The sequence below is a fragment of the Ctenopharyngodon idella genome, chromosome 13 (genome assembly GCF_019924925.1).
Source record: "Ctenopharyngodon idella isolate HZGC_01 chromosome 13, HZGC01, whole genome shotgun sequence".
NCBI classification, from domain to species: Eukaryota; Metazoa; Chordata; class Actinopteri; order Cypriniformes; family Xenocyprididae; genus Ctenopharyngodon; species Ctenopharyngodon idella.
Window position 1 is genome coordinate 9,049,194 of NC_067232.1, and position 27,771 is coordinate 9,076,964.

General features: G+C 36.5%; 5 protein-coding genes across 7 annotated transcripts; 3 read left to right on the forward strand and 2 right to left on the reverse strand.

The window, feature by feature from the left end:
• Window positions 1-106: 106 nt before the first annotated feature.
• Window positions 107-2,310, forward strand: pdcd2 (programmed cell death 2). The gene is made up of 6 exons (XM_051917585.1): window positions 107-496; window positions 702-941; window positions 1,020-1,163; window positions 1,249-1,349; window positions 1,430-1,543; window positions 1,833-2,310. Exons 1-6 carry the CDS (start codon window positions 181-183, stop codon window positions 1,995-1,997), a joined length of 1,080 nt encoding a protein of 359 aa, XP_051773545.1. The 5' UTR covers window positions 107-180; the 3' UTR covers window positions 1,998-2,310.
• A 204-nt stretch (window positions 2,311-2,514) lies between these two features.
• Window positions 2,515-7,796, reverse strand: tbp (TATA box binding protein). 2 transcript variants are annotated; one of them, XM_051917586.1, is made up of 8 exons: window positions 7,655-7,796; window positions 6,977-7,111; window positions 6,312-6,649; window positions 5,850-5,937; window positions 5,337-5,428; window positions 5,071-5,238; window positions 3,421-3,515; window positions 2,515-3,290 (listed from the first exon to the last, which is right to left on the reverse strand). In XM_051917586.1, the coding sequence occupies exons 2-8, from the start codon at window positions 7,028-7,030 to the stop codon at window positions 3,211-3,213; spliced, it is 915 nt and encodes a 304-aa protein (XP_051773546.1). In that variant the 5' UTR covers window positions 7,031-7,111; window positions 7,655-7,796; the 3' UTR covers window positions 2,515-3,210. The 2 variants fall into 2 exon arrangements, with proteins under 2 accessions (XP_051773546.1, XP_051773547.1); XM_051917587.1 differs by having other exon boundaries at window positions 6,977-7,106; window positions 7,655-7,768.
• A 384-nt stretch (window positions 7,797-8,180) lies between these two features.
• On the forward strand, window positions 8,181-11,919 carry zgc:153169 (uncharacterized protein LOC767799 homolog). Its single transcript, XM_051918080.1, has 10 exons — window positions 8,181-8,549; window positions 8,937-9,075; window positions 9,232-9,388; window positions 9,488-9,536; window positions 9,963-10,001; window positions 10,205-10,293; window positions 10,456-10,471; window positions 10,956-11,023; window positions 11,324-11,428; window positions 11,675-11,919. The coding sequence occupies exons 1-10, from the start codon at window positions 8,441-8,443 to the stop codon at window positions 11,783-11,785; spliced, it is 882 nt and encodes a 293-aa protein (XP_051774040.1). The 5' UTR covers window positions 8,181-8,440; the 3' UTR covers window positions 11,786-11,919.
• A 296-nt stretch (window positions 11,920-12,215) lies between these two features.
• On the forward strand, window positions 12,216-19,330 carry rab1ab (RAB1A, member RAS oncogene family b). The gene is made up of 6 exons (XM_051918083.1): window positions 12,216-12,410; window positions 15,450-15,522; window positions 15,797-15,892; window positions 17,143-17,238; window positions 17,393-17,524; window positions 18,087-19,330. Exons 1-6 carry the CDS (start codon window positions 12,397-12,399, stop codon window positions 18,282-18,284), a joined length of 609 nt encoding a protein of 202 aa, XP_051774043.1. The 5' UTR covers window positions 12,216-12,396; the 3' UTR covers window positions 18,285-19,330.
• A 267-nt stretch (window positions 19,331-19,597) lies between these two features.
• On the reverse strand, window positions 19,598-27,625 carry cep68 (centrosomal protein 68). 2 transcript variants are annotated; one of them, XM_051918074.1, is made up of 7 exons: window positions 27,409-27,625; window positions 25,746-26,128; window positions 23,272-24,687; window positions 23,068-23,190; window positions 22,173-22,269; window positions 21,543-21,671; window positions 19,598-20,666 (listed from the first exon to the last, which is right to left on the reverse strand). In XM_051918074.1, exons 2-7 carry the CDS (start codon window positions 26,079-26,081, stop codon window positions 20,656-20,658), a joined length of 2,112 nt encoding a protein of 703 aa, XP_051774034.1. In that variant the 5' UTR covers window positions 26,082-26,128; window positions 27,409-27,625; the 3' UTR covers window positions 19,598-20,655. The 2 variants fall into 2 exon arrangements, with proteins under 2 accessions (XP_051774034.1, XP_051774032.1); XM_051918072.1 differs by having other exon boundaries at window positions 19,598-20,669; window positions 27,409-27,624.
• Window positions 27,626-27,771: the final 146 nt, after the last annotated feature.

Below are 27,771 nucleotides of genomic sequence, written 5' to 3' on the forward strand. Positions count from 1 at the left end.
CACATATATAATAAGGTACATTTAGTGGGTTTCATGTATATTATGTGCGTTTTTATAGCTCTTGCCGTTTATTTTTGTGTGGAACGTTAGTTGCAGATCTTGTTTGCCCCGAGCCCCGGTCTCAGATGAACAGACACCCGCACATGATTCTGAAACCTTAGCTTTATGTGAGTGTGACAGATGGCTGCAAAAGCTGTTAAAGAAACTAAAACAAACCGTGAGGTCCTGTTGGGCTTCTTAGAGGAGGCAGAATCATGGCAGCTTCTTAGCAACCAGTTTCCAAGTAAAGTCGGAGGGAGACCTGCGTGGTTAAGCCAGGTGGATTTGCCAACTGTGTCTGAGTTACAGTGTGAGAAGTGCAAACTTCCAACAGTGTTTCTTCTGCAGGTGTATGCGCCTGTTATGGAATATGATCGATGCTTTCACAGAACACTATTTGTGTTCTGCTGCAAGACACCAGCCTGCTATACAAGAAATGACAACAAGTGTTTTAAAGGTAATTCATGAGCTGTCAAAATATGTTGAGTAGAACTTTCTGATGGATTTGCTATTTGTATATATATGTATATATATTTTAATTAAAGAGGTATTCATTTGGCATCATCTCTCATATTGTCTAAAAGTGGTTTAGTATTAATCGTACAAGCCTCTGTATAACATATGTATAAAGTTACAGTATTTTGCTTTATCCCCATTTCCAGTGTTCAGATGTCAACTCCCAAGGAAAAATGACTTTTACCCTTTTGATCCACCTTCTGATGAGAAGCCAGACCACCTTATGGATGATCATCAGGTTCTGAGCTCTGGGCTCAAATTGTGCAGACTGTGTGGCTGTCTAGGACAGAAAGCCTGCTCTCGATGTCACTCTGTCACATACTGCAGTAAAGAGCATCAGACTATAGACTGGAAACACCGGCACAAGAAAGAATGTTCAAATGAAGGTGAGTGTATGCTTTGATTATGCATTATTTCTAATGATTGCAACTTTAATATATACTTCTTCATATTTGGATCTATAGCTTCTCAAAGTTCAGAAGAGCTCAATTCATTTCTCTTTCCTGAGTGGGAGCTTGTTACCGAATCAGAAGAGCTTCCAGCAAAAGATGAGAAACTCCATGAATCCCATAGTTTGGATCAAGAGAGCATGGGATGCGTAAATAACGGTATGCCTTTATGGACAGATTCAGCAGCTTGATATTTCTACATCTTGTCAAGGATTTGTCATTCAGTTTTTATGTACCCTCTCAGGTTTGGAGAGCAGTGAGCTAGAGAGTATGGCGCTTCATGAAACACAGGACACTAAAGTGTTTCAGAAGTTCAAGAAGCGAATTGCTAATGAACCACAACAGGTCGGTTACAAGAGCCTGAAGAGCAAATGCTACCCATGGCTTATATCTGTTATATATTAAACGGCTATGTATTTTTTAAGGTTTTGCGGTATTGTAAAGAAGGAACTCCTCTTTGGGTGTCAGCTGAACACGTGCCACGTGATGAAGAAGTTCCAGAATGTCCATGTGGTGCTAAACGTCTCTTTGAATTTCAGGTAATGTAAAATATATGTTAAATATAAAAAGCACATTGTTGCTTAAACACTACCATTTAAAAGTTTGGGGTCAGTAAGATTCGTTTTCAAGAAATTAATGCTTTTATTCAGCAAGTATGTATTAAATTGATCAAAAATGACAGTAGAGTTGTTGACACTCCTTGTTTTAAAATACAAAGCTGTTTTAATGTATCTCTTACATGTCATACAATTGGATTAATGCATTACTCTGTGAAGCAACGTTGAGATTTTATTTTAACACTGTTTAAATTGTGGCTGTTTATTTCAGATCATGCCTCAGTTACTTAATCACCTCAAAGTGGATAGGACAGATGCAAGCATAGACTGGGGGACAGTGGCCATCTACACATGTGCTGACAGCTGTGAACAAGGGACCGAATATTCTGCCGAGTTCATCTGGAAACAAGACTTTTCAGGAGAACAAGCAGTGTAGAATTAGTCCATGCAGATGAACTACTATTTAGACTTGTGTATCATAAAGCACATTTGTAATAAAGAAATAACAATAAAGGATTGGTTCTTTTGAGGCAATAACATACACCATTTGTGTCCCTAACTGAAATAAAAAGATGTCATATATACAGTATATATAAATACAGTCTTTGAGTCCGAGACTTGCTTCAAAATGTAAAAATAAACCTTACCAACCCCAAACTTTTGATCAGTAGTATATAAATGTTAACAAGTCTGACTCAAGTTTGTATTTGCATTAAATAAAACCTGCTATTTCTAAAGCAACATCTTAACACAGTTTTCCTGCCTTGTTATTCAATACAATTGTGTCATTTTTTATTTATAGTTCTGGAAAAAAATCCAAATTAATCTCTCACTACCTCATTCTTTTGAGTCTAAAAACTGTAATCATAACACAACCAAAATAATATGTCTTACTGCCATTCTAGGAGGTTCAACATACTTGGAGGTAGAAATGTACAAATGAAGAGATAAGCTGAAGTTGGCAAACATTTATTTGCATTCAATGTAGCAAAGTAAGTTAGTTACATAGACAAACAAATTAAATTAAAATGTCAGTGCTTTACAGGGGGCTTATGGGAGACCTACAGCACATCATACAATGAAATGGGAATTCAGCTGTTAGATATGCCAACGGTTATCATTCAAAACTAACTTAATGGTCAAATCCACATAATGATTTCAACAACTGAAGGATCCGCATACTTGTTTGCAAAGCTTTGTTAGAAAATAACCTAAATGCGCTCCTTCAAACAAAATTTTCTTGCAATGGTCAACGAGGGCATTAATTGCCACAGACTGATTCCTCTCACTGATGGACAGCCAACACAGACAATCAGTAATGCAATACACATAAAACCTGCTAACAAAGGGAATGTGTAAAAGTATGTATGAAATGCTGAACATTATAACATCATAAAACCATAAAAGATTTTGTTAAAATGATCAGACATGGATAAAACAGTATTTTCAAAACCAAATGGCGGGTGAGAAACATTTTAAAAAGGTAAAATAAAAGCATTATCCTCAGATCGATCCACTTTCTGAGTGAAGAAAAAGGTGTCCTTTATATTTACAAGCTTATAAAAGTAAATGAAACAGTCACCCCAGACATACCGGTGGGCTCAGCAAGTAATTCACTAGCGGTAACAGAACGGTGTGCTGCACAGAGATTACGTAGTCTTCCTGAACCCTTTTAAGATTGGGTATATATTCTCAAAAGCTTCATAGATTTCTCCTCTAACCTTTGCACCTGGAGAGGAGAGGAGAGGAAAAAAAAAAAAAAAAAATTTTTCATTATGTAACCTCAATTTCACACACAAATCTCATACTAGTATTGAAACGTACTGTTTGTGCCATTTTAATTACAACAATGACCTCACCTGTGAGTACAACTTTGCCTGAAACGAATATTAAAAGGACGATTCTCGGTTTGATCATTCTGTAGATTAATCCTGGAAATAACTCTGGTTCATAGCTGGGGAAAAGTATAAGCAGGATATTAGGTTTTATATCAAAAGGTATTACAGTTTTTCCATCTCATAGTCAGAATGATGCTCACAAAGAATTCAAAATCTCAGGGGATTAGCAACGAGAAGACTTTGTCTGCAAGAACAAAAAAATAATGACTTTATTCAACAATTTCATCTCTCCCCTGTCAGTCTCCTACGTTGTTTACGTTGTATAGACAGTGCAGCACTTCCAGGTTCTATGTCAGAACTCCAGCTCATTATTGGTCAACGCTATTCACGCGAGCAGCACGACGCATGCGTGTGATGCTGACGCAGGAGCCGGATAATACTGAGCTGGCATTCTGACGTAGAACCTGGAAGCGCTGCACTGTCTATACAACGTAAACAGTGTAGGAGACTGACAGGAAGAGATGAAATTTTGAATGAAGTCATTATTTTTAGTTTGTTTTTGCACACAAAAAAATATTCTCGTCGCTTCTTAAAATTAAGGTTGAACCACTGTAGTCACGTTGATCATTTTAACGATGTCTATTTTGCTGGACCTTGAATGTGGTAATTACGTTGCTTTCTATGGGGGACTAAAAAAAAAAAAAAAAAAAAAAAAAAAAAAAAAAAATTAATTCGGATTTCATCAAAAATATCTTCATTTGTGTTCTGAAAATGAACAAAGGTCTTATGGATGTGGAACGACATGAGGGTGAGTGAGTAATTAACTAACCCTTTAAAGGATTAGTCCACTTTTAAATTAAAATTTCCTGATAATTTACTCACCCCCATGTCATCTAAGATGTCCATGTCCTTCTTTCTTCAGTCAAAAAGAAATTAAGGTTTTTGAGGAAAACAATCGATTTTTCTCCATATAGTGGACTTCAATGGTCTCCAAACGGTTGAAGGTAAAAAACTACAGTTTCAGTGTAGCTTCAAAGGGCTTTAAACGATACCAGACGAGGAATAAGGGTCTTATCTAGAGAAACGATCGGTCATTTTCTAAAAAAAAAAAAAAATTAAAATGTATATACTTTATATAAACAAATGATCGTAAGTTGAATATGGAAGGTGTAGGAAATACAGCGTAAGCTTTTTGAAGAATACGGAAGTGCGGTTTTGGCAGAACCACTTGAAGGTGATCAGTTGTTTATATAAAGCACATACATTTAAAAAATTTTTTTAGAAAATGACCGATTGTTTCGCTAGATAAGACCCTTATTCCTCGTCTGGTATCGTTTAAAGCCCTTTGAAGCTGCACTGAAACTGTAATTTTTACCTTCAACCATTTGGAGACCATTGAAGTCCACTATATGGAGAAAAATCCTCAAATGTTTTCCTCAAACCTTCATTTCTTTTCAACTGAAGAAATACATAAGCATCTTGGATGACATGGGGGTGAGTATATTATCATGAAATTTTAATTGGAAAGTGAACTAATCCTTTAAGTGGTTCAAACAGTAATGTAGAATATTCTAATTTATTCATAAGGCATAGAAAAGCATTCAATTTAGTTTGAGATGTACTATAAAAACAATATTAATTAATAATAATAAAAATAATTAATAGACAAACCTGCTAAACTGCTGGTGTGTAAGCACCAGGCCCTCTAATCGGATGGGAAATTTGACGTCGCAGCTGCCCACCATGTTCTGAATTTTGAAGTCTAAGAATTTGGCAGGAAAACCCAACTTCTGCACCACTCTGGCATATTTTCTGGCTGCTAATCGGGACTGTTCCTCACTGCAGAAGCGAGTGCACACAAGAAAGGAAAACAAACACACTGCTGTTAGTTCTACATGTGTGAGAGGAAGAAAACTACAGCAAGATGGCATTCGTACCTTTTAGCTCCTGTGCACACCATCTTCCCTGAGCTGAAGATGAGAGCAGTTGTTCTGGGTTCTCGTATTCTCATGATTACAGCAGCAAAACGCTGAAATAGTTATTAACGGAAATTTGTGTTAAATCAAAGTGGATGACCTTGCATGAAATGTTTAGAAAAAAAGTGTACACTTGCAAAAGTGATTTTGATTTATATGAACTGTTAGACTAACAATAGGCAAAGTCCCTTTCAAGGTAGGTCAGTTCACTCTGCGGTCATATTTGCAACAACTACAGGCAGCTATTTCGGGCATTCAAGACCAACTCTTATCTACTTGAATGAGGAAATTGTGAAATATCAAAAGCTGCTTGCCAAACTCACATTTAAATAACATATTTCAAATCAGAAAAATACAAATCTGACAACCTGTCCTATAATTATTTTTTAATGGTCAAATGGCATTATCAATGATCAAAAAGTTGCATAAAAAACTAAGGTCAATTTTTTTAAAGAAATTCTTAACTAGTCTTACCTTTGGATTATATTCAGCATTTCTGGCTCGAAGTGCTATCGTCTTCAAGTCAAGTTTGCACCCCAAGTTTACAGTGGACACAATATTCCTTAAAAGTAAAACGTATTATAATTTAACTTTTTTTCAACATAACATGGAAATACATATGATAAATTCTAAAGAGCAGTCATGTTACGAGCTTCTAGAAAAGGTGTCCAAAATCAGTCCTGGAGGGCCACTGTCCTGCAGAGTTTAGCTCCAACTTGCCTCAACACACCTGCCTGGAAGTTTCTAGTATGCCTAGTAAGACCTTGATTGGCTGCTTCAGGTGTGTTTAACTGGGGTTGGAGCTGAACTCTGCAGTGGCCTTCCAGTAGCAGGACTGGAGTTATTTTTTAATAGCTCAAAAAACTTTTTTTGTCTTAAAGGCAATCAACAACATTTCTAACAGGATTGTGCAGTGTTGACAGCTAAAGAACTCACTGTAACTGGGGAACGATGCCAGAGCTCTCTGAGGCTGGTGTGGCAGGAGTGACGGGGGTCATAGGGGTGAGAGGTGTGGTATAAAGTGGCGTGTTGCCTGGCAGTGCCGTAGTCGTGGACACCTGTGAGTGGTACAGCTGGGGTGTCTGGCCTGAACCTCCCACCATCCCACCCTGCTGTTGTGAGGCTGCCTGTTGCTGTTGCTGCTGCTGCTGCTGCTGTCGCTGCTGCTCCTCCAGGAGGGACAAGCTGTTGGTGTTCTGCACTGGCTGTGGTGTAAGTCCCGTGCCATACGGCATCATAGGACTGAAAATGGGAATGCCAGGTGTCATGGCACTCTTTGAATAGAAACGAGCTGAATTAATTTCATGCATTGATGAATTGAATAAGTTGATTAAAATACCTGTATTATGTAAAGCCTGGAATACACAGCATGACTTTTGCCCCAGTAATTTGCAGCCTGGAGCAGTAACTACTACTTGCTGAAAGTCAGAGACTATTTTAATTAGTTGTGCTTCTCCTAGCTACAAGGCGTTTCTGTGTGAGTTTGTGTTGTGTCTGGAACGACTTGTAAGTGTTAGATGCATGTGTCTGAAAATCAGGTGAGATTTTTAAAACCGTGTATTCCAGCCTTAACTATGTTTACTCAACACTACATTACTCACCTGCGGAGATGCCAGCCCTTGAGGGAAAGGAGGTAGACTGTTGTTCTGCTCCATATTGACAAATTATGAAGCAAAACAACCTAGTAGTGATTTCAAGACTAGCTTGAAGACCTCAATGGATTCAAAAGACCTGTGCTGAAATAAAGAACAAACAAAAACTCTTACACAACAATACTTCCGAGAAACTTGCGTGTATTGTAGACAGGTAAATCAATAAATATATGCATATTTACAGGAGGAACATAATTGCAGGGTTTGGTTGTGAAATGAAAACCTGCGGGGTGTCATTATTCCAAGTTTATTAGGAAAGTAAATTTAAAAGTAAAGTACAGAACGTATCAAACGTGTCAATACTGTATACACCAAGATTAGTTTATAGGTAAAGGCTTGTGCTTTTTTTGCAGTGTGGCTCAATGTTATATCACATTATCAACATCCATTAACATAAGACAACTCACATTCAATGGAAAGCGACAATGGAGTTGACAATTAATCAGGTAGTAGTGATCAGAACAAGATTAATGTCTACGGAACAGACTGCAGCCCAACATGGCTAGCTTGGCTAGTTTGTGGCGCTAATCTGTTCGTTACAAACTCAAACAGTTCATATTAAATATATAACAGACATCTTTCCCAAAATAGTATCACGGATTGTGCGTGAAAAAGGGGAAAACAAACCGATAATTTGCAGTATTCACCAGGCGGGCTGTGAGTTTGAGTGGAACAGTTCCAGAAGCGCAGGGAGCGCGCACAACATGAGATTTCACAACAACTTCCGCCGACTTCTTTATGCGCTTCCGGTGCATCATGGGCTATTTTAATATATATGCAATTCATATAAACAACACCAAGAAAATTATTATTTTTTTAATCATTTTATAAAATATAACGGGAAATTATTCAATTATGCAAAAAAAAGTAAGCGTAAAAAGAGTGTAGTAAAAGTAAAAAGCTGCTGCTGCTGCTGCTGTTTCATCCATTAATAAAATATTTAAGAATATTACTACTATTAATATTAATAATAATAGACGTTTTGCTTTTATTCAAAACACTAGTATTTTTAATCATGTATGATTAAAGCTAGACCACTTCATTTTATGTATATGCAACTTCGACAGTAAGTGACAGTATAATCCATGTTTATTTCTCTCTCTCTCCCATGGCCATTAAAAAAACCCTGTCACTTTCAATTAACACCCTGACTTTTATTTTGAAACGGTGTTTTAACAACCCTCGGGCTTATGTGCTCTCGGAATTATCGTAAATACGAGTTTCCTGGGTAAAAATTGCACATGAACGCCCTCCCATTTCTAAACTTGAATGCAATGAGCTCGTAATCACGACTTCAGAAGTGGGAATGATCAAATTTCCGATAGCACGTGAAGGCAGCAAAACTCTCACTAAAGAGGGAAATTAATGTTTCCCGTAGATTAATACGTGTATACATATTTTAATGCAAGTCCAATGGCAGCTGTGGGGACATGGTCTTTCTCTCGTCCTGCAGTGGAGAGAATGAGATGTATGCTGCTAGCTGGACAAAATGCTACAGATGTTGTAGAAACAGCAGTAGCAGGTAAATACACACCTGTTGTGCTCTTCATCAGTCAAATACTGTAACTTTTATTATTTAAAGTTGGTTGATAAATACAAGTACTGTTAATAATTATGGATCTGTTTGGACCTTCAACAATTGTTTATGTAACTATGTTTACTAGAGATTCAGTAATTATCATTAGAGAATGCATTCCCATTTTTTCATATGAATCCCAACAGTATGTTCTAAATGTTAGCACACTTTGTTTATTTAAGGGATGTATTGGAAGTATTTAAGAAAAAGTATTTACTAAATATGCCATACATATGAAGTAAATAGTTTTCGATATTGTGGCATCTTTCATATATAAACGAAAGCAAGGCATCTATGCTTTTCTGATTAAGAATAAAAGGTATATTCTTTCAGAGGTTGAAGATGATGTAGACACGGGACGGCACATTGTTGGCAGAGGAGGATATCCAAATTTCAAGGGAGTGGTTGAATGTGATGCTGCAATTATGGAAGGTGCGCCAGGGAGATTTGGGGCAGTGGCTGCACTGCGAGGGTAAAATAATAGTCTTTTGAGTATTTTCCAGTAGAATCTCTTACATATGTTACAGTGCTTTCACTTGCAATGCACTGCTTAGAGAGAAAAACAAACTTTTTTTTCCCAAAATGCCTGGTCTGAAACCATCTTGTATACTTTTGTTTTCATTGCTAGTATTGCACAGCCATGTCGTGTAGCTCGCAAAGTAATGGAGAAGAGTCCTCACAGCTTGCTTGTTGGAGATGGAGCAGAAGCATTTGCTAAGGAACTGGGTTTTACATCTGAGGCCAATGACAATATGCTCTCTCACCATACAGCTACTGCTTACCGGGTATTCACACACACGGTTACTTATTATTTCAATGCCTAGAGAGAATATATATATTCAATTTCTTTTTTCCTGTTTTCTTTTTTATATATACTCCAAAAGGAATTCCTTGAAAAAAATAAACCTGTTGCAGGTGGGCATGATACAATAGGTAAGAGATTAATATGAATCATTAATATGAATCGATGAGTGAATCATATGGGCTAACCAATTTTTTAAGTCAGGTGACTCAACCAGGTTGTGTAAATCACTTAGCAGGGAAACATCTACCATAATTTTTTTTTTGGAGTATGGCCTATATCATAAAATGTAATTGTGACATTTAGTATATAATCAGTGTTGTTTCAATTTTATGATTATGAATATAGATTCAAAAAGTATAATTATGCATATTACAATAAATCATTAATGCACTGACTAATTGCAGTGGGATAGTTGAGACTGAGAATATTAAGAATGAAAAAATGTTTGCTCTCACAGGTTTGGTTTATAATATGCGTTTTGTGAAAGCTTTATAGTAGTTAAGCAGTGCATTTTGTGCAGATTCCAGCATAATTTTGTTTACTTTCTCATATAGGCCTTATTGCTCTCGATCTAAGTGGTAACATAACAGTAGGTAAGGTTGAAAATGTTTACATTTCCCGTTTATTTGTAATTCTGTAAAAAATATTGTTCTGATGTAGTAGTTACATTTGTGTTCATATTTCATAATTATACCATAATTCACTATCAATATTAGTCTAATTATACAAATGTGATATTCACCAGGTATTTTTGTATAAACATTTTTATGTTCCTAAATTTACAAATATTGTGCAGGAGTTTCTACCTCAGGAGCTCCCTTCAAATCACCAGGGAGGGTGGGGGATTCTCCGCTTCCAGGCTGTGGTCTATATGCTGACCATACAGTAAGCTGTGCAACTTTATGGGTCGTGGGACCTGCAGGGCCTTTTCTCATTAAACTCATAGCCTGTTTCTTGACTATCAAATTATATTGCTTTTTAAAGTATGACAAGTTTCAGTTTTATTCCATTTTAGTATGACAGCTACTGTATTCTCTGTATTTTCAGGTGGGTGCTGCAGCAGGTAGGGTATTTTTTTTCTGCTTTTGACTTTAATTTAATTTGACACTTTATTGATTAAATTAGTTTGTACTATTGAACACACAGTATTGGCTATAGATACTTTAGAGACTTTACATCTGAAATACACTAAATGGACAAAAGTATTTGGACACCTCTTAATTACTTAAACCTTTGTAATAAGTAATAACTTGACTGGCCCCCACAGAGCCCCAACCTCAAACCCATCACCAACACATTTGTGATGAACTGGAATGGAGATTGTGAGCCAGGCCTTCTTATCTGATATCAGTGCCTGACCTCTCAAATGCTCTCCTGGATAAATGGGCAAAAAAATTCCACAGAAAGACCCCAAACTCCATATTAATGTTTATGTATTTTCGAAAGCAATGTAATTAAAGTCCTTGTTGGTGTTATGGTCAGGTGTCCCAACACTTTTGTCCATATAGTGTATATACTTTCAAAATATATATTCTCTCTGTCTGCAGCTACTGGGGATGGAGACAAAATCATGTGCTACTGCCCAAGCTTTCATGTTGTGCAGCTGATGAAACAAGTATGTAATTCTGTTTTGGTATAAATTAAATTATCTCCTTGGATGAACATACAGTTGTGTATTTATTTTGGTAATTATACATAGGATTATGTCAAAATGTATCCAAAGGTGGAGTTGTAATTTTTCTTCAGCAGTACATTTCATGTTGAATACTAGGAGCATCTGGGTATCCTGAAAATAGTAGTGGTGTAAAGTGAAGACAGTCAATGAAAATCTCATTAAACCATTAGCGACATGTTTGTACTTCAGTAAATTAGATCTGGCTCACATTTCTCACATCTGCTGTTTTCTGCTACCAAGGGCTCATCTCCTAATGACGCCTGTCGTGCTGTGCTTGCCGACATACAGAGGAGAATAGGTGACGATAAATGCTTTGAAATTGGCCTTATTTCTTTGAATATGAAGGTAAACACCTTTTATACGGTCCACTGTTTTCCTTTACCCAATATAAACATTATTAAATATTGTTTGTATGCTGTTGTGTTGTATGCTACATTTCATGTCAGTGAGATTCCTGTACTTATGACAGAAATATAATTTTGTAGAGGTTCTTTGTTACTTTTGATAAATTTGCTTTCTAGCAGCTCATACCCTTAATTGCAACTGATTCCAATTTCTATCAGCCTAATTGAAATAATGGTCTTCTCACAGGGAGAGGTCGGAGCTGCATCCTCAGTGGAATTTCCGTACGCATTCTGGAACCAAGGACTGGATTCAGTGGAGGAGCTAGTTATTAACCAACAAAAACCCATTAACATTTAATTTCTACTCATTAAGTATATGGGAGGTCATAAAACGTCATTACTTTTGACATTTATGTTTAACTTTTCTAAGTGTTCTATGAAAAAACACATTGTTCATTATTCTTCATAATCAATAAAAAGTTGGTGATTTGGTTCACAGTCTTCTTTTTGACAAGTATTGATCAGTGACTCGCACTCATATTAACCAATGCCACGTTTCACAAATGACGTAATTTTCTACCCCTCATGATAGGGGGCAGGATTTCGCCAGTCCTCAGCATGAACGATTCAAGTCACTATGAACTAATCGTGGAGGTTTAATAAATAGATGTGGGTATTGTAGTCCTTTAAACAGACATGTACCATTCAAGCGGGCCAGATGATCTCTGAATTGAACTACAACTTCCGCACAAGTTCTGATGACGACATTGCCTACGCAATCTGTTTAAGGAGTTCCTATTTCCTGGTTGAAGAGTCAGCCATTTTGGGTTTCAACCGACTAGACTTTGCGGCAGCAGCTAGCCAGCTAGTTACTTTTTAATCGGGAGGAAGGTTATTGTTTCTAGCATATCTTCACGCCGCGGAGTTGTTTTGTTAGAAGACAAGCGGTTTCACAGTGTCCAGTCCACGATGAATCCCGAATAGTAAGTGAATAAGTTATTGCACGGCTTTGTTTGTCGTTACTGAGCTCATAATTTACCTGTAGCTACTTTTGACAGGCAGCAGCAATGATGACTAGCTGTGTGTTCAATCTTACCAGCAACCAATATCACTGTATTATATATATTTCACCGGTCAAAACCGGAAAGATTCGTTATTTTCAAGACCAGCTTTTTTAACACATCGCTTTCTCTAAAGAAGTAAAAACTTTTGTAATTAAACGGCTGTTGTATAGCGGAGCTCGGCCAAGTTAAATATCCATCCGCGTTACATTTATGACAAGTAGAGCTCAGTAGTTAGTCATACCACACCTTTACCCTTTCTTATATTGTGATATTTTCATTTCCACTCGTCAAAGCAGATGTTAGCTATCAGGCATCAGTAGAAGTAAATATGAAGGCTAGCTGATGTAAGCTAACGTCTCCAAGTAACGTTAGATTTTCACTTACTTTTTAAACATCTTGACGCACTGTTGAAATGGCTAAATAGCTTAAATATCGTTAACATGTTTAGTAACCTGTTGCTGATATCCAATTTGGTCAGAAAGAGGGTTTTGATTTAAGTAACAAGTTTTTGTCAGGAAGGTGGACTTATAAATGACTGAGTAATGAGAATCAGTCGCGTTCATTTATTTGCTAACACAGCTTTTAAAGTAGTCTGAATGTAATTTATTATCTTTTTATTCATGCGTTTTTATCACCTGCAGTTGCTGCACGCAGAAATACAATCACGTGCCTTGTTGTTTAACACTAAATTGTTAATCACAGGTGTATAATTACTGTACACTTTGACACTAAATTAAAACATAAAAGTCAGGGTCTCTATATCTGGTTCTTAGAAATATAAGAGTGTTTAGCAAGACTTGAAAGCCACATTTCCACAACACCAGTCTGATTTGTGCTATCTTTATTTCCTTATCGGTAGTAGTTTACATAATCTTAAAAGGTGTTTTGTCATTGATTCCATGTTTCCTGTGTTCATTGGCACTGAATTGTGAGGTTTCTATACTCCTGTCCAAATGTCTGAATGTGCAGATGTGAAGTATGTCTCAAGGAACTGAAGTGCCCATCCCTTCCTTTTTGCAAGGTAGTCATGTGTAGGTCACATGCCAAATGACAAGCTACATGGTCTATTACAACTATCACTAGTGTGAGTGTTAAGCAACTCAGTTACTTAACAGACTTAATATCAGCTGTTACTATTTTACATGGGCAGAATAGGGGTGAAATATGTTCTGTCAGAGTTAATAGCTATTAAAATGGTGCTCGTTTAGTGGTTAACACTCCATTACTAGTTTCTCTTTCGGTTCTTCACAAATTGTATCGAAGATTCATTACTAAAGCGCATACAGACTTTGTCGTGGCTCCCTAAGATTGCATGAATCGTGATTAAATAAAGATAGTCGGCAAGTAGGACTTAATGCATATTGTCTCTGTCTTTTCTGACACCAGTTTTTAACGTCCAGCCTAATTGTAGGATTTAAATGCAGAATTTCAGATGTGCATGACACACTTTCCTGAACCTGTCTCTCATTTTTGATGAAAAAGAAGTTTGTTGTTATAGTAGTAATAATATTTAAACTACATTTTTTTAAGTCCATACTTGAACTAACTTTAAAGGAACTTTTACTACACCTACTTATTCTGTTTGATAGAAATCAGAAAATGTTGCAGTGTATAAACAGAGGGTCTTTACATGCAGTTTTTTTGTGTAGTGGCTCCCTACACAGGAGCGTTTGTTGCAGTCAACCTAACAAGGAGAGCATGACTTGAATTCTGTGCAGAGAGAGGGAAACATCAGCCTATCTGCTGAGTCGATGAGCTGGTCTTGACCAGACCAATCTGCTGAATTTCCTTCCTATGGTCTTTTCTTACTAGGCCATGTTGAATAGGGCCAGAGGATTTAGCACAACGGGCAAAATTCCCTCTCTGTGGAATGCTTAATCAGCTTACTCAAGTTTCCTGACCTCAGAGGTCCTCAAGCACATTGTCTCTATTAAAAATAAAATAACATTTTATTTTCTACATACAAAAGTCGACTAGTAACTGATTTACTGCGTTTTCATCTGTTACATCAATGGTCAGCAATAGTACATACAGATAGCAATGGTCTGACCTATTTCACACGTTGCAGGGGGATTTTAATGACCTCATTGTTAATGTATGCCTACAAAATGAACAATGCAAAATATACAATGAAAGAAAGCAACAGTTGGTTTCATGTAGGTCTTTTGAGATGTACGGCATACTGTTTGCATCAGTACAATGGGTATACTACCGTTCAAATGTTTTGGGTCCGTAAGACTTTACTTTTTTTAAATAAATTAATATTTTTATTTAGCAAGGATGCATTAAATTGATCAAAAGTGACAGTAAAGACATTTATAATGTTACAAAAGATTTCTATTTCAAATAAATGCTGATCTTTTGAACTTTATATTCGTCAAAGAATCCTGAGGGGGAAAAAAAAAAAAGTTTAAAGGTTTCCAAAAAATATTAAGTAGCACTGCTGTTTTCAACATTGATAATAAGAAATGTTTCTTGAGCATCAAATTAGTATATTAGAATGATTTTTGAAGGATCATGTGACACTGAAGACTGGAGTAATGACTGCTGAAAATGTAACTTTGCCATCACAGGAATAAATTATATTAAATATATTAACATAGAAAACAGTTGTTTTAAATTGTAATAATATTTCACAATATTACTGCGTTTACAGTATTTTTTTTTGATCAAATGTACCCTTGGTAAGCATAAGACGGCTCAAACATTTGAACAATGTAACAATAAGAAAAAATAATTTATTGGAATAAGTAATTTTAAAGTATAATATTACAAATATAAAATTACAAAATTACTTTTTTTTTTATTACTGTATTTCTGATCATATAAATGCAGCTTTGGTGAACATAATAGACTTGTCTTACCGACTCAAACTTTTGTATGGTAGTGTAATTTTCAGACAATTGCACTGTCAGATATTGATGATCTAATGTTTTGTTGATATTTCTCTTCTCGCAGTGACTATTTATTCAAGCTGCTCTTGATTGGTGACTCTGGTGTTGGAAAGTCTTGCCTTCTTCTCCGATTTGCAGTAAGTAGACTATAAGTTTCCCTACTCTTGCCCTCATGGAGGCATTCCTATCATTTTTGCTTGAATCTACATATTATAATTTCTGGTCAGAGGTGTTAATAATCAGCTGTCTTATTTCATGGATGAAATGAATTAGCATACTAAAAGAATTGTATCACATTTATTGTGAATTAAAATGAACTGGAAAAATAAGACATTTATATTTAACTTAAAAGCACTGTAGGGAGAGATTTGATTACTGAAACTTCTAATTCTGCTATTTTGCTTCTTTCAGGATGACACATACACAGAAAGCTACATTAGCACTATTGGTGTGGACTTTAAAATAAGAACTATAGAATTAGACGGAAAGACCATCAAACTTCAAATCGTAAGTTCCTTTATATCTTGTAATGAAATGAGTGTTTGTGAAATAAGATGACATGAACAGCATGTGATTGAAGAAAAGTGAACATTTGGTGTTTAGATGGTGTGATCATTTTAATTATTTTTGGACATCATCAGAGAGAAAAGGTTTATGTCATGCTTAAAGTGGTCATCTCAGAATCTCAGTTTTTTGAAAAAAAAAAAAAAAAAAACTTTCTTTGGTCTCTGCTAACTATTGAATAGAGCTGGGTTGATCATTTTGATTACTCAATTTTAATCTCATTTTGATGAACCGATTATAAATTTTTAAATCCCATAAATTGATCTTTTATTCTGTTGTTTTCTGTTAAAGCATGAAGAACTTCACTACAGAACACTTCACAACTTTGTTTTTGTAGCACGCCTGCCAATAATAGCATAAGCTTTGTGCTTTGTTACTTTTGAAAAGAAACAAAGTCTCAGCGTTGAAATTCTGTAAAATTTTATCACGAAATTCAAACAATAAATGTAATTTTGCCACACTTTGTGACATGACAGATCGCTGTGGCGCCTCATTTTAAGCAGTAGCACGAGCGCACAAGAACGATCATCTCTTCCTCTTTACTTCTAGTTATAGCATGAAATAAGCATAAATGAACAAATAAGCATGAAAGAAACATTACAACCTACAGAAATGTATCATGTAACTGCTCAGTCTGTCTTAACCGTGAAAAGTAAAAAAGCTTGTAAAAGCAACATAACACAAGCTATAGAAAAATAGCTATAGCTCAAGAAATTTTTGTTAAAATATATGCACTGTATTACATATTATATTTGTACTTAAGCTGTTAATGGTCTTATTTAATGCATGTTTGAATGAGTCTGTCAGGAAAACAAGCTTAAATGTTTTTATTTCCACAAAAAATGGATTAGAAAACATAATTGTATCATTAAGAAGTTTAAATTTAAAATTGCCTTGTGTGGAATTCAAATGTTTGTATACGACTTCAGTTTTTGTTTGTGTTTTTCATTATATCTAAAAAGAAATGCCAAATGAATTTAATAGTTTATTGTTAATTTTAACCTTTAATATTACAGTAATGCACCAACTGGGTTCTCTATCTAGTTTACAGCATTAGTTTAGAAAATAATCGCTTTGTGAAATCTGTGTATCAATGCCCAGCCCTACTGCTGCTGCTATAGTTGAAATAATATTTTGTGAGCCTATTTTTGTGTTTGATTCTGGTGTGTCATATTATTCCTTCTCCCTTACAGTGGGATACAGCAGGGCAAGAGAGGTTTCGCACAATCACATCCAGCTACTACAGAGGAGCACATGGCATTATTGTAGTCTATGATGTTACAGATCAGGTGAGCTTGTCCAAACCTTAAGCAAGTGTCCTAATTTTACTTTAAACACCTGTGGAAATGCCTTGAAACAAAATCGTTTTTTTCCTTATGCTCCACTCTATTTGTTTTTTTTGTTTTTTTTTTTGTTTGTTTTTTTTTCCCCCATTACCCTCAGGAGTCCTTCAATAATGTTAAACAGTGGCTACAGGAGATTGACCGCTATGCCAGTGAAAATGTTAACAAGTTATTGGTTGGCAACAAATGTGACTTAACAACAAAAAAAGTGGTGGACTACACAACAGCAAAGGTAATATTGCTATACTCCATTATATTACACCATTTATATCACTATTTTTATGGCTCTGTTCCAATCCTAGTGAGCTAGCGTGCTGTCTACTCCCTACATGGCCAGCTGCCTTCTTACTAAAATGAGACTTCCTAACTGACTGATTTGGAATGCTATACTTGGGCAGCAACACAGTGCATTCAACTTTTTTTTTTATTTCAGTTAGTTGCTTAGGCAGCAAGTTTTTTTTTTTTTTTTTTAAATGTAAGTTTTTTTTATGTAATGTTTTGTTTCAGCTTTATTTCAATCAGTGATGTTTAATAGTTTTAGTTTTGGTTAACAACAGTGGGGTGCGTTTCCTGAAGCCAACTGTGGTCACAAGTTCTGCGTTATCAACACAAGTGAAAGGAACTTGCGACCATAGATGACTAACGTTGTACAATGATGGTCTGGAGTGTGCTTTAAATGTCTGCCTACAAATGCAGCTCACTGGGTTTTGGAGCAGAGCCTATATGTACATAAGACTTGCAATTGTTCACTTTTCCAGTGTTCTAACAGAAAGAACTGCTTGGTTTATCTCTAGGAATTTGCAGATTCCCTTGGCATTCCTTTCTTGGAAACTAGCGCTAAGAATGCTACCAACGTGGAGCAGGCCTTCATGACCATGGCTGCTGAGATCAAGAAGAGAATGGGCCCCGGAGCCACAGCTGGAGGCGCTGAGAAGTCTAACGTGAAGATCCAGAGCACTCCGGTGAAGCCTGCATCTGGAGGCTGCTGCTGAGGCCCCCTCAACCCCGACCCCCGGCACCTCGGCCCCTGGATCTTGGAGCAAGAGTCCCCACAATAGGAGAAAGGAAGGGGAATAGATCATTTGTTATGGAGCAAAGAGTGAATATGGAGAAATAGAAAGAATAAAAGAGAGAGTGTGAAACAGGCAACAATTTAAGTTACCCAAGTTGTACTGTATGTAGCCGCACTACCAAAAACATTCAAAAATCTGCTGCCCCCTCCCCCCTTGCTTTTCACAAACAATAACTGATGAGATGTCCAAGATTTGGTAACGGTCAGTCCCCTTCACCCCTGTTGTCTGTCAGGGGCTGCTTTTAACCAACCCCACATCAAGAAAGGATGGATTTCATTCTCATTCAACGATTTTAAATCCTCTGTGTGCAGGTTTCTAAGAATAACGTGTGTATTTATCTCACTGCATTCCTACTGCAGGGCTGGTCTGTGGTCAAAATTCAATGACGTTTTGTTTTTCTGTCCTTTTGCTTTTCTTACTTTATTCTTACTTGATTATTTTACTGTTTATATTTGCATGTGTAGGTTTCTGTCACCACAGATTGTTTTGCCAGTCTGTTGCGATCAACCGGGCAGCGGTGGTTCACAGCCCAATATCTGTTTAGTAAAATATATGTACATATACATTATGTATATATATGTAAGATCTGAATTGACAGCTCTGTAGAGTTAAATACATGATTCAAGTACTTTTACCTTTTTCATTTAAGTTGTGGCTGCAGACTTGTAGTTACGTTGCGCAATGTGTAACAGTTAACAAAAATATAAATAAATATTGTACGACCATACTGTACAATATCGGTATGTCTGCAATTCTTGGTGGGACATGTAGAAACCCTTTGTGTTTTATTTATTCAACATTTATATGCAAATCTATTGATCCAATAATCTAAAATCTCTTGATATTGGCCATTTACCTGCGGAATACATTGAAAGAAACAATTTCACAATCGCATATGTGACAAACACTATGTTCTCTTTTTCATAATAAAGGCAAATGAATTCATTTTTGAATGAACTTGGAAACCGCTCATGTCTAGTTTATCATTTTTTGCAGTTTTAGATGAATATTTCACTTATCACAGATAAAGGCCTGAATTAATTGAGGACCTTTTAATACTGTATATGAATCTGTATGCATGAATGGTAATACTTCAGTACATTATGTGCATACTTGTAATTGAGTACTTTTGCATTTAATCAAGTATCTTATCAAAACCAACAGAAATATATTATACAGAAAATAATATAAACATATATACCGAAATATATTAACTAAAAACACAAGAAAACTATCAAAAAGGAGACTTTATTGTTAAAGAGACGTTTTTATATATACATAAATGCAAAAACACAGTTACACATCAGTCTGTGATCTCTACAGCTGAAGTTCTCCAAAACTGTCTGCCTCAAGGTGAATTCATTTTACATGCATTATGCACCATAACTTATTTTTTTGCATTTTGTTCCTTTGACATCTCCAAATGTTAACATACTGATATTGCTTTCACCCTAAAGGTTTAGTTCATACATAAATGAAAATTCTGTCATCTATTCACCCTCATATCTTTCTAAGCTTTCTTTTTTTCTGTAGAACACAAAAGATATTTGAACAATGTTGGTAACTAAACAACATTGAACCCCTTCGACTTGCATTGTGTAGAGAAAAAAAGTAACAACACTGAAACATTTCTTTATATATATATATATATATATATATATTGTTCAACAGAAGAAAATCAGAGTTTTAGAACGACAAGGGTGAGTAAAGGATCATTTTCATTCTTGGGTGAACAATAAAAAATATATTCCTAATCAGAAATATTTTAAAAACAGATTATTCATATAATCAGTCATGATACCATTACTGACACTAATATCAGTTAAAAAATACAATATATCTTTGAGGCACAGGTTACTCAGAAGAGAAACTGAAGCTGCAGTGATGCTAATGAAGGCTGAGCTGTCCTCCATTAAAACTTAATAGGGTAATAACCTGAGATCACAATCACGATTGGCACCATGTATGTTCACTGTGCACATCTTCAGCAGAGCCGAACAGTATTACTAAATTAGGCCATCTCAGGACATTTTCTGACATGAGTATGTTACAATATGCCTACACAGACAATCACAAGCTGGTATGTAAAAATACAAAGTGAAAAGTTCAACACATATGTTGAGACAGATAATTGTGACAACAGCACCTGGATTCAGTAAATGTGTAAAACAAAGATATTGGTGACATGATTCTAGTTATAAGTGTTTTTCATGTGAAAACACCAAAAAGGATGTCTGAGTGAAGACAGTGTGCAGACCAGACATTCGCCTTCCCAGATTCCTAATAACTCTCAGGAAATTGCTTCTGGGGAGAAAGAGTGAAAAAAGTAATGCGGCACTTTCAAAAGAGGCGACAGTCAGAGGGAAAAATGTGAATAATGAACTGTATATTATAGGGAATCCAATAAAGTGCTGCAGGGATGAAATATTTTTGTAGGCCAAAACCCAGAAATCAGAATTTTAGCACTTCCGCTTCCATCTCCTGAAGTCAATGTTTTTTTGGGTTTTTTTTTGTTTTTTTTTGTTGGTTAAATGTCTGAAATAAAGTCTGGGGTTAATACAAGCTCAAATTACTTTCACATTTTATTCTACAACATAAATTACATCAATATTTCCGCCTTGTGATTTTTTTTTAAAGCCTTTACTACTTGTCTTGAAAAAGGCAGTTGCTAACAAGTGGCTAAATGGGACCACAGAGGTTGTCGGTTAAATTAAACATCACACCGAACAGGAACAATCAACTACACAGTAGTCTGCTTTTACAGCATCATTGTGTTTATAGTCAAGCTCTTGCAAACTATTCTATCTCAAACTATTAAAGAAAATGTTCTTTAAATAACAACTTAAAGAGTTGCTGGAAGCCTAATGGTGCTGATGTTAAAGTCATGTGACTGTGGTGTAGTTAATGTATAGCCTACATTTAGCTTTTTACTTCTGCCATTGTATTTAGGCATCAAAAAAATTGTGTTCACTTGTGAAGATTATCATGATGAACAAAACGTGTCAGAATCATAAATTGATGTTGGCTTCCAAAAGCCATTTGAGAAATTCTATTCAGCGTCTAGGTTGTACAACAAAAATGTCATCACTGATGCACTCATATTCAGTCCATCCATTTATTGATATATAACCATTTGATGACACTAGAGGGCACTATACATAATAGTAGATCATTTACCTGATGCTTCCTCAGATCTGGGGTCAGTGAGGCAGTCCATGGCTGACAGAATAGAGGAGAAAAGAAACTCTGAATGAGTTTCCAGTGTGTGAGACTGCCGCTCTATCAGCACCAGTGTGTCTTTCAGAACTGTAGGATCAGAGAAAAATATTAGCAGCAGTATGAGAACATCTAAAGACTAGTGACGTGTTGACAAAAGTAATGGTGTTAATGCTTGATGTAAATGCAGAAATGGAGAATGCTAGGTAACAGCACGGCTCTCTAATTCATGCATGCATGGCCGCATTCTCCAAGCAGAGCGTTTCCTGTTTCTGTCCGATGTGACTGTGAGTATTGGGTTACACTGAACAACATGTCCAAAACTGAGAAGCTGTAGACACTTGTGGAAGTGTACCGAATGATCAAGAAACAAAAAGTCCATTATAGTGATTTGGAAGGTAAAAAGCTCTAATGCTTCATCTAATTTAAAATATAATTTCTCACTTCACAGCTCTGGAGGGTTCAGTAACAAAATTACTAATTTAGTATTCAGTACAGCAGCTGAATTGTAGAGAGATGTTTTCGCTGTTCTTTAAAAAACAATTATATTATCTTATTGTATTATAGTTTGATAGAGCTAATAAGACTCACACGGAGAGGCGGAATTCATGCAATGCAAAAGCATCTCTCCAGTCTGAAGAACATCTGCTGTGAGGGGCTTATGAGCCTGAACTTCTTCCTGAAAACTCTGAAAAATATCATGTGATGCAGTTATGTACTTTTTGAATGAACTTCTTTTGGAATAAAATTATTATTTCTTATTGTATATTAGCTGCATACACACTACTGTTCAAAAGTTTGAGGTCGGTAAGCTTTTTAATGTTTTGAAACAAGTCTCTTATGCTCACCAAGGCTGCATTTATTCGATCAAAAATAGTGTAAAACAGTAATATTGTGAAATATTATTACAATTTAAAACAACTGTTTTCTATTTTAATATATTTTAAAATGTAATTTATTCCTGTGATGGCAAAACTGAATTTTTAGCTGCCATTTCTCCAGTCTTCAGTGTCACATGATCCTTCAGAAATCATTCTAATATGCTGATTTGCTGCTCAAGAAACAGTTGATTGATACTTTATTTATCCCGAAGGAAATTCTTACAGTTGTGCTGCTTAATATTTTAGTGTAAACAGTGATACTTTTTTTTTTTCAGAATTCTTTTATGAATAGAAAGTTTAAAGGGATAGTTCACCCAAAAATGAAAATTTGATCATTTGTGTTCTACTGAAGAAACAAAGTCACCTACATCTTGGATGCCCTGGGGGTAAGCAGATAAACATCAAATTTTCATTTTTGGGTGAACTATCCCTTTAAAAGAACAGCATTTGTTTGAAACAGAAATCTTTCGGAACATTATAAATGTCTTTACTGTCACTTTTGATCAATTTAATGCATCCTTGGAGAACAAACAATTTCTTTCTTTCAATAATAATAAAAAATCTTTCCGACCCCAAACTTCTGAATGGTAGTGTAGTTTACAAACCTTGTAATCAGCCAAGGAGGCTTTGACACTCTCCAATTCAACCACGGGAGGAGATAGAAACTCTACTTTCTCTACCACCTTGTGCAGCCACCGAACCAGCTTTTCTAGGTTTGAGCAAAATACCTGTTGAGAAAGGATGTAACAGTTCTCATTAATTCGCAGCTGTCTCAGAACTTCGCAATCACAAGAGAAAAGTTTACTCACCTGTATGTGCTGCATTAGAGACTCCTGGGTCTCATATTCATCCTGGTCTGTTTGTATTGTCCTCTGAAGCTCTGACATTGACAGTCCACTCAGCTGATCCATAATAGCTTCCACTTCCCTCAGGTTCCTTCTATTCACATCTCGGCTAATCATCTGGATTCTGGTACCAGGCTCCTTTGCTTTCTCTAAATGATCCTCAGATGTGAGAGGAACTTCAGATCCCCTCTCCGCTTCAATATCTTCATCACCCCTTTCTTTCATCAACGGTTCATGCTTTCCCACTTGATCCGTTGGTGATCTGACGGAGGTATTCTCGCTCTCCAAGGATTCCCAGCTGGTGATGACCGGCTGGCTTATCTGGTCACTAATGTCCCTCAGTTGCTGTGAAAGCACCTGAAGTTCTTGTAGACGTTCTGGTAGGCGAAGGAACTCTTCATCTAACTCGTCTTGCGCATTAGGACGAGGAAGGACATGTGTTGAACTAATGAAAGTGGGGACAGATCTGAATGTTGAGAAGATGCCAAATTTACGGTAATGACCCCCTGGCTTCCTGTCGTAGTCAAGACTCTCAACTGACAAGCCAGCTTGGTCTAGAGAGGAGTACAGGCTACTGGACATGATACCATCTGAGGTCTTTGAATGTGATTGGTTTAGTGCATGAAACTCAGTTGACTTTCGACCTGTTCCTGGACTACCCCATCCCTGCCGAGTCCTTGTATGGGATAGGTCCAAACAGGACAGGGTGGAAGAGCTGCAAAAGCGATCCAACTCAATGCCTGAGTCTTGCAACAACAGATCATTTCGTAAGAGAAGATCTCCTTCTGGTGAACCCATTGTGCCTGTGATGTTGGGTCTCAGAGGGTATGTGTAGTCCAGGAGCGCCTCATATTCCTTTTCAGGATCCCAGCTGGGGGATTTGCGGTTTGGGGAGGGTGGCATGGAGTTGGGGATGGCACAGGCCCAATAGTTGGCCTGATAAGGCGACATGTGTTTGAACCCACGTTGATGGTTCTTATTGTAAAACTCAGAAGATCCTGTGTTAAGAAGAGAATCTATTCCTGTGTCCGTCATCTCACCTTTTCTTGTTTTTACCTTTCTCGTGAAATGAGACGTATGATTGGATGAGTGAGAAGTGCTTCTAGGTGTGGACATCCACTTAGGCACTGGGGGTTCTGTGAGGCTCAAGGAAGCTGAAGGGGGACTGGACAGACTGCGTTTGGCAGCCGAAGTGTTAAAAATAGGATCCTTGTCACATGACCATAGTCTGAGGTCCGATATGTTCATGGAAGTATCCAGGTCTTCTCTGGATAATGCAGGGGAGGGTTTATAATATGGAGAAACTTGTGTGATACTTCCAAATGACTCTTTGGGCAGACTTTTGTCCTTTTCTTTAGAGGAATCTTCTTTGTAACTGATCTGAGGAAAAAATAAACAAAAACAGGACATGTTATAACGAAATTCTGTGATGTAGACTAAAACATGACCAGAAAGCCATTGGCTCCTATAATTAAACATACGTTACCATTCAAACGTTTGGGGCCGGTAAGATTTTTTCATGTTTTTGAAAAAAAGTCTCCTGTGCTCACCAAGGCTATGTTTTTTTGATCAAAAATACAGTAAAAACAGTAACACTGTGAAATATTTTTACAATTTGAAATAACTTTTTTATATATATATTAATATATTCCTGTCGTCACAGAAAAGCTGAATTTTCAGCATCATTACTCCAGTCTTCAGTGTCATATATGATCCTTCAGAAATCATTCTAACACGCTGTTTTGGTGCTCAAGAAGTCAATGTTGAAAACAGTTTACTGTCACTTTTGATTAATTGAATGCATCCATGCTGAAAAAAAAGTATTCTTTCAAAAAAAATCCCCTAAACTTTTGAACGGTAGTGTATATTGTTTTCACAGTTTTATTCCCAAACAAAGTTCCCAAACATTACAATTGGACCTTACTATGCTAAACCATGATCAATAATATAGTTAGAATACCATTTAGAACAGCAAACACAATTGTGAATATGTATCTTTAATTAGAAGTAACAATTTCTGGTTCATTTCGAATCAGACATAACCAAAAATAATGACTTGTGGTTCAGTGAGGGAGTCAGTTATGGCGCAGTAATAGCTCTGAATGATTCACTGACTAAATTAATCTGATTAAAACTCACAAGCAAGTTTAAAACAGATTCACAAATCTCACTGAAAAAGTTGCTGTGTGCAGGAAACCCTGGCTTGCACTCACACAAAGCTTTCCGAACTAATTTTAAATTATTGTTTTTTCATTTTCAGCCATTTTAGTTGCAGTCTGGAGCCCTATATAAGACTTACAATAAAATGCTCTTTTATTGTTTCAGTTAGTAAATAGTGGTCGTATAATTCCTGATTCAACATGAACTGGACATAAACTCACAAGCTTTCTATTAACAGTCCACTAAGACACCATTGTCAAGCGTCATTAGATTCTTACCCTCTCCGAGTCTTCATGTGTGGATGAGTTCTTCAGGATGGGCATCTGGCATTGTGTGGAGATCAGTGGTTTCCTCATGGTATAGAGGCTTCTGTCTGTCATATACCTGGAAACAGGTGCCATGGTGACTGTCTTTTTGCAGCCACTCCTCTCTTTGTCTGAGTCTTTAGCTCCCTGGACATTTGTAGGCCTTGTCTTCTCAGTTGCCTTTTGACTGAGGGGTTTAGAGTGACCGCTGCGAATGAACTCTGGGATCCTGGTCTTCCACCTCCCATAGCTCTTGTTCTCCATCTGCGAGGAGGTGTCTGATAAAGCCTTGTCAACTCCAAGAGCCATAGCAACACATCCAGATTCTGTAGTTCCTCATTTGTCCAGAGCGACAGCTAAAAGGTCATAACCACACTGTGTTTTAAACACTGCAAAGGCTTAAAAAAATGATCACAGAAGGAGGCTCTGTGATGCGTGTGATCTAACATGATGCAGGACTCATTTACTGTATTAGGTCTAATTTGGATATGTAATCTCATTATCTATTCTACATGTTCAGGCTTGCCTGAAATGCACGAATGCTCTGTCATGAATGCTCAATTTTGATGATAAAGTAATTAAATTTAATAGCTAAAAATAATTTTGTAATAACATAATAATAATAATACTTAATGTACACTGACAAAATATGTATCTAATCTTTTATGAGTATTAATATGTGTCAGATGAACTGTAATAAATGCAACAGGGTGCAGACAAAGCAGTTTCGTGTATTTCTGTGAAATACTAGTCTGGAACTGTTTTTTGATTGGCTCATGCTTCTGGATTCCATGGCAACCGACAGAAAATGGCATGTCATGAGAGGTGATCACGTGGGTACATTTAAATCGTAGCCTGTTTGCAAACAAAGACAATCATGTGTCTTCACCACAGAACCCTCATGGACTTCCTTTTTCTTTTAATATAATAATTGTTCGTACACGGCTAGTCGGTTCGCATAATTGTTGTTGACCATTTGCAAGGCAATATTTATGAATTTGTTTACTTTGTATCGTAGAGCAAGGAAGCAAAACAAATTAAATCAATATGTTTTTTGTGAACATAAAAAGCCAGCAAGATCCTGTGGGCTACAATGGCACTAGATCAAATAAAAGGCAGTGCGAAATCCTATAGAATGTCATATATAGGCTTGATTGGCAGTTACCATAGCAACCTAGTCATCAAACAAATGCCTATTAAAGACAGCACCATATAGATAGATAGATAGATAGATAGATGGCACAGTGTCTGCATTATACAATCCCTCTAACAAACCGAAATAAAAAGGAATTGATTCAAATATAAAACACACTATGTATAATTCACAATATACAATCTACTTGTTTTGAAAGCCACAATCTGCAACCAGTACCTGTTTGCTTAGAATAAAGAAAGTAAATATCCCCAATTGAGAACTGTTGCACACATCGATGATGGAATGATAGATTAAATGTATTTGGGCATCAGTCACAAACAGGCAGCACCAGAAAACAAAGTGAACAATGTTATGCTATTATGTATCAGCCAGGAAAAATGATCTGTCAAACAACGGCTTCAAACCTCTGTCGATATCACTTTCACTTGGCTTGCGTGGCTAAACACCCTTCATAATTGATCTTAAACTGTGTTTACGTACCGTTTTTGGCTATGGAAGGTCTATCGACAGCTCGATGAACTACGTGCCTGTGATTTAGAGATATAATAGGGTAAATAAAACACCGCTGCGCTGTTGAGGAATCCAAACGGTTAAGGAAACGGTTCATGACACTGAGGCGGGACAAGTAGCGCAGATTGTCGCTTCTCCAGCCAATGGCGACATTAAACTGCACGAGCCTAAATTCAGTAATGCCGACTCAAGTTTCTTATTAATACGCATGCGCAATGTGATGTAAAATGCCAGTTATTGTGGAGAATCTGATGTGACAATACAATGTTTATTAAAGGATTTTTATTGTCATTATTCTGATATGAATTGTTGTTCAGACCGCTGCTGAAATAA

Coding starts and splice junctions, on each gene's coding strand:
- pdcd2 (XM_051917585.1), top strand. CDS start 181: ATGGCTGCAAAAGCTGTTAAAGAAACTAAAACAAACCGTGAGGTCCTG. Junction 497..701: donor TGACAACAAGTGTTTTAAAG/GTAATTCATGAG, acceptor CCCCATTTCCAG/TGTTCAGATGTCAACTCCCA. Junction 1,164..1,248: donor CATGGGATGCGTAAATAACG/GTATGCCTTTAT, acceptor GTACCCTCTCAG/GTTTGGAGAGCAGTGAGCTA.
- tbp (XM_051917586.1), bottom strand. CDS start 7,030: ATGGAGCAGAACAACAGTCTACCTCCTTTCCCTCAAGGGCTGGCATCT. Junction 5,938..6,311: donor GGCATCGTTCCCCAGTTACA/GTGAGTTCTTTA, acceptor TTTACTTTTAAG/GAATATTGTGTCCACTGTAA. Junction 5,429..5,849: donor ATGCTGAATATAATCCAAAG/GTAAGACTAGTT, acceptor TAACTATTTCAG/CGTTTTGCTGCTGTAATCAT.
- zgc:153169 (XM_051918080.1), top strand. CDS start 8,441: ATGGCAGCTGTGGGGACATGGTCTTTCTCTCGTCCTGCAGTGGAGAGA. Junction 8,550..8,936: donor TGTAGAAACAGCAGTAGCAG/GTAAATACACAC, acceptor ATATTCTTTCAG/AGGTTGAAGATGATGTAGAC. Junction 11,024..11,323: donor TTGTGCAGCTGATGAAACAA/GTATGTAATTCT, acceptor TCTGCTACCAAG/GGCTCATCTCCTAATGACGC.
- rab1ab (XM_051918083.1), top strand. Junction 15,893..17,142: donor AGACCATCAAACTTCAAATC/GTAAGTTCCTTT, acceptor TCTCCCTTACAG/TGGGATACAGCAGGGCAAGA. Junction 17,525..18,086: donor TGGACTACACAACAGCAAAG/GTAATATTGCTA, acceptor GTTTATCTCTAG/GAATTTGCAGATTCCCTTGG.
- cep68 (XM_051918072.1), bottom strand. CDS start 26,081: ATGGCTCTTGGAGTTGACAAGGCTTTATCAGACACCTCCTCGCAGATG. Junction 23,191..23,271: donor CTCTAATGCAGCACATACAG/GTGAGTAAACTT, acceptor CTTTCTCAACAG/GTATTTTGCTCAAACCTAGA. Junction 21,672..22,172: donor CATGAATTCCGCCTCTCCGT/GTGAGTCTTATT, acceptor CTGATCCTACAG/TTCTGAAAGACACACTGGTG.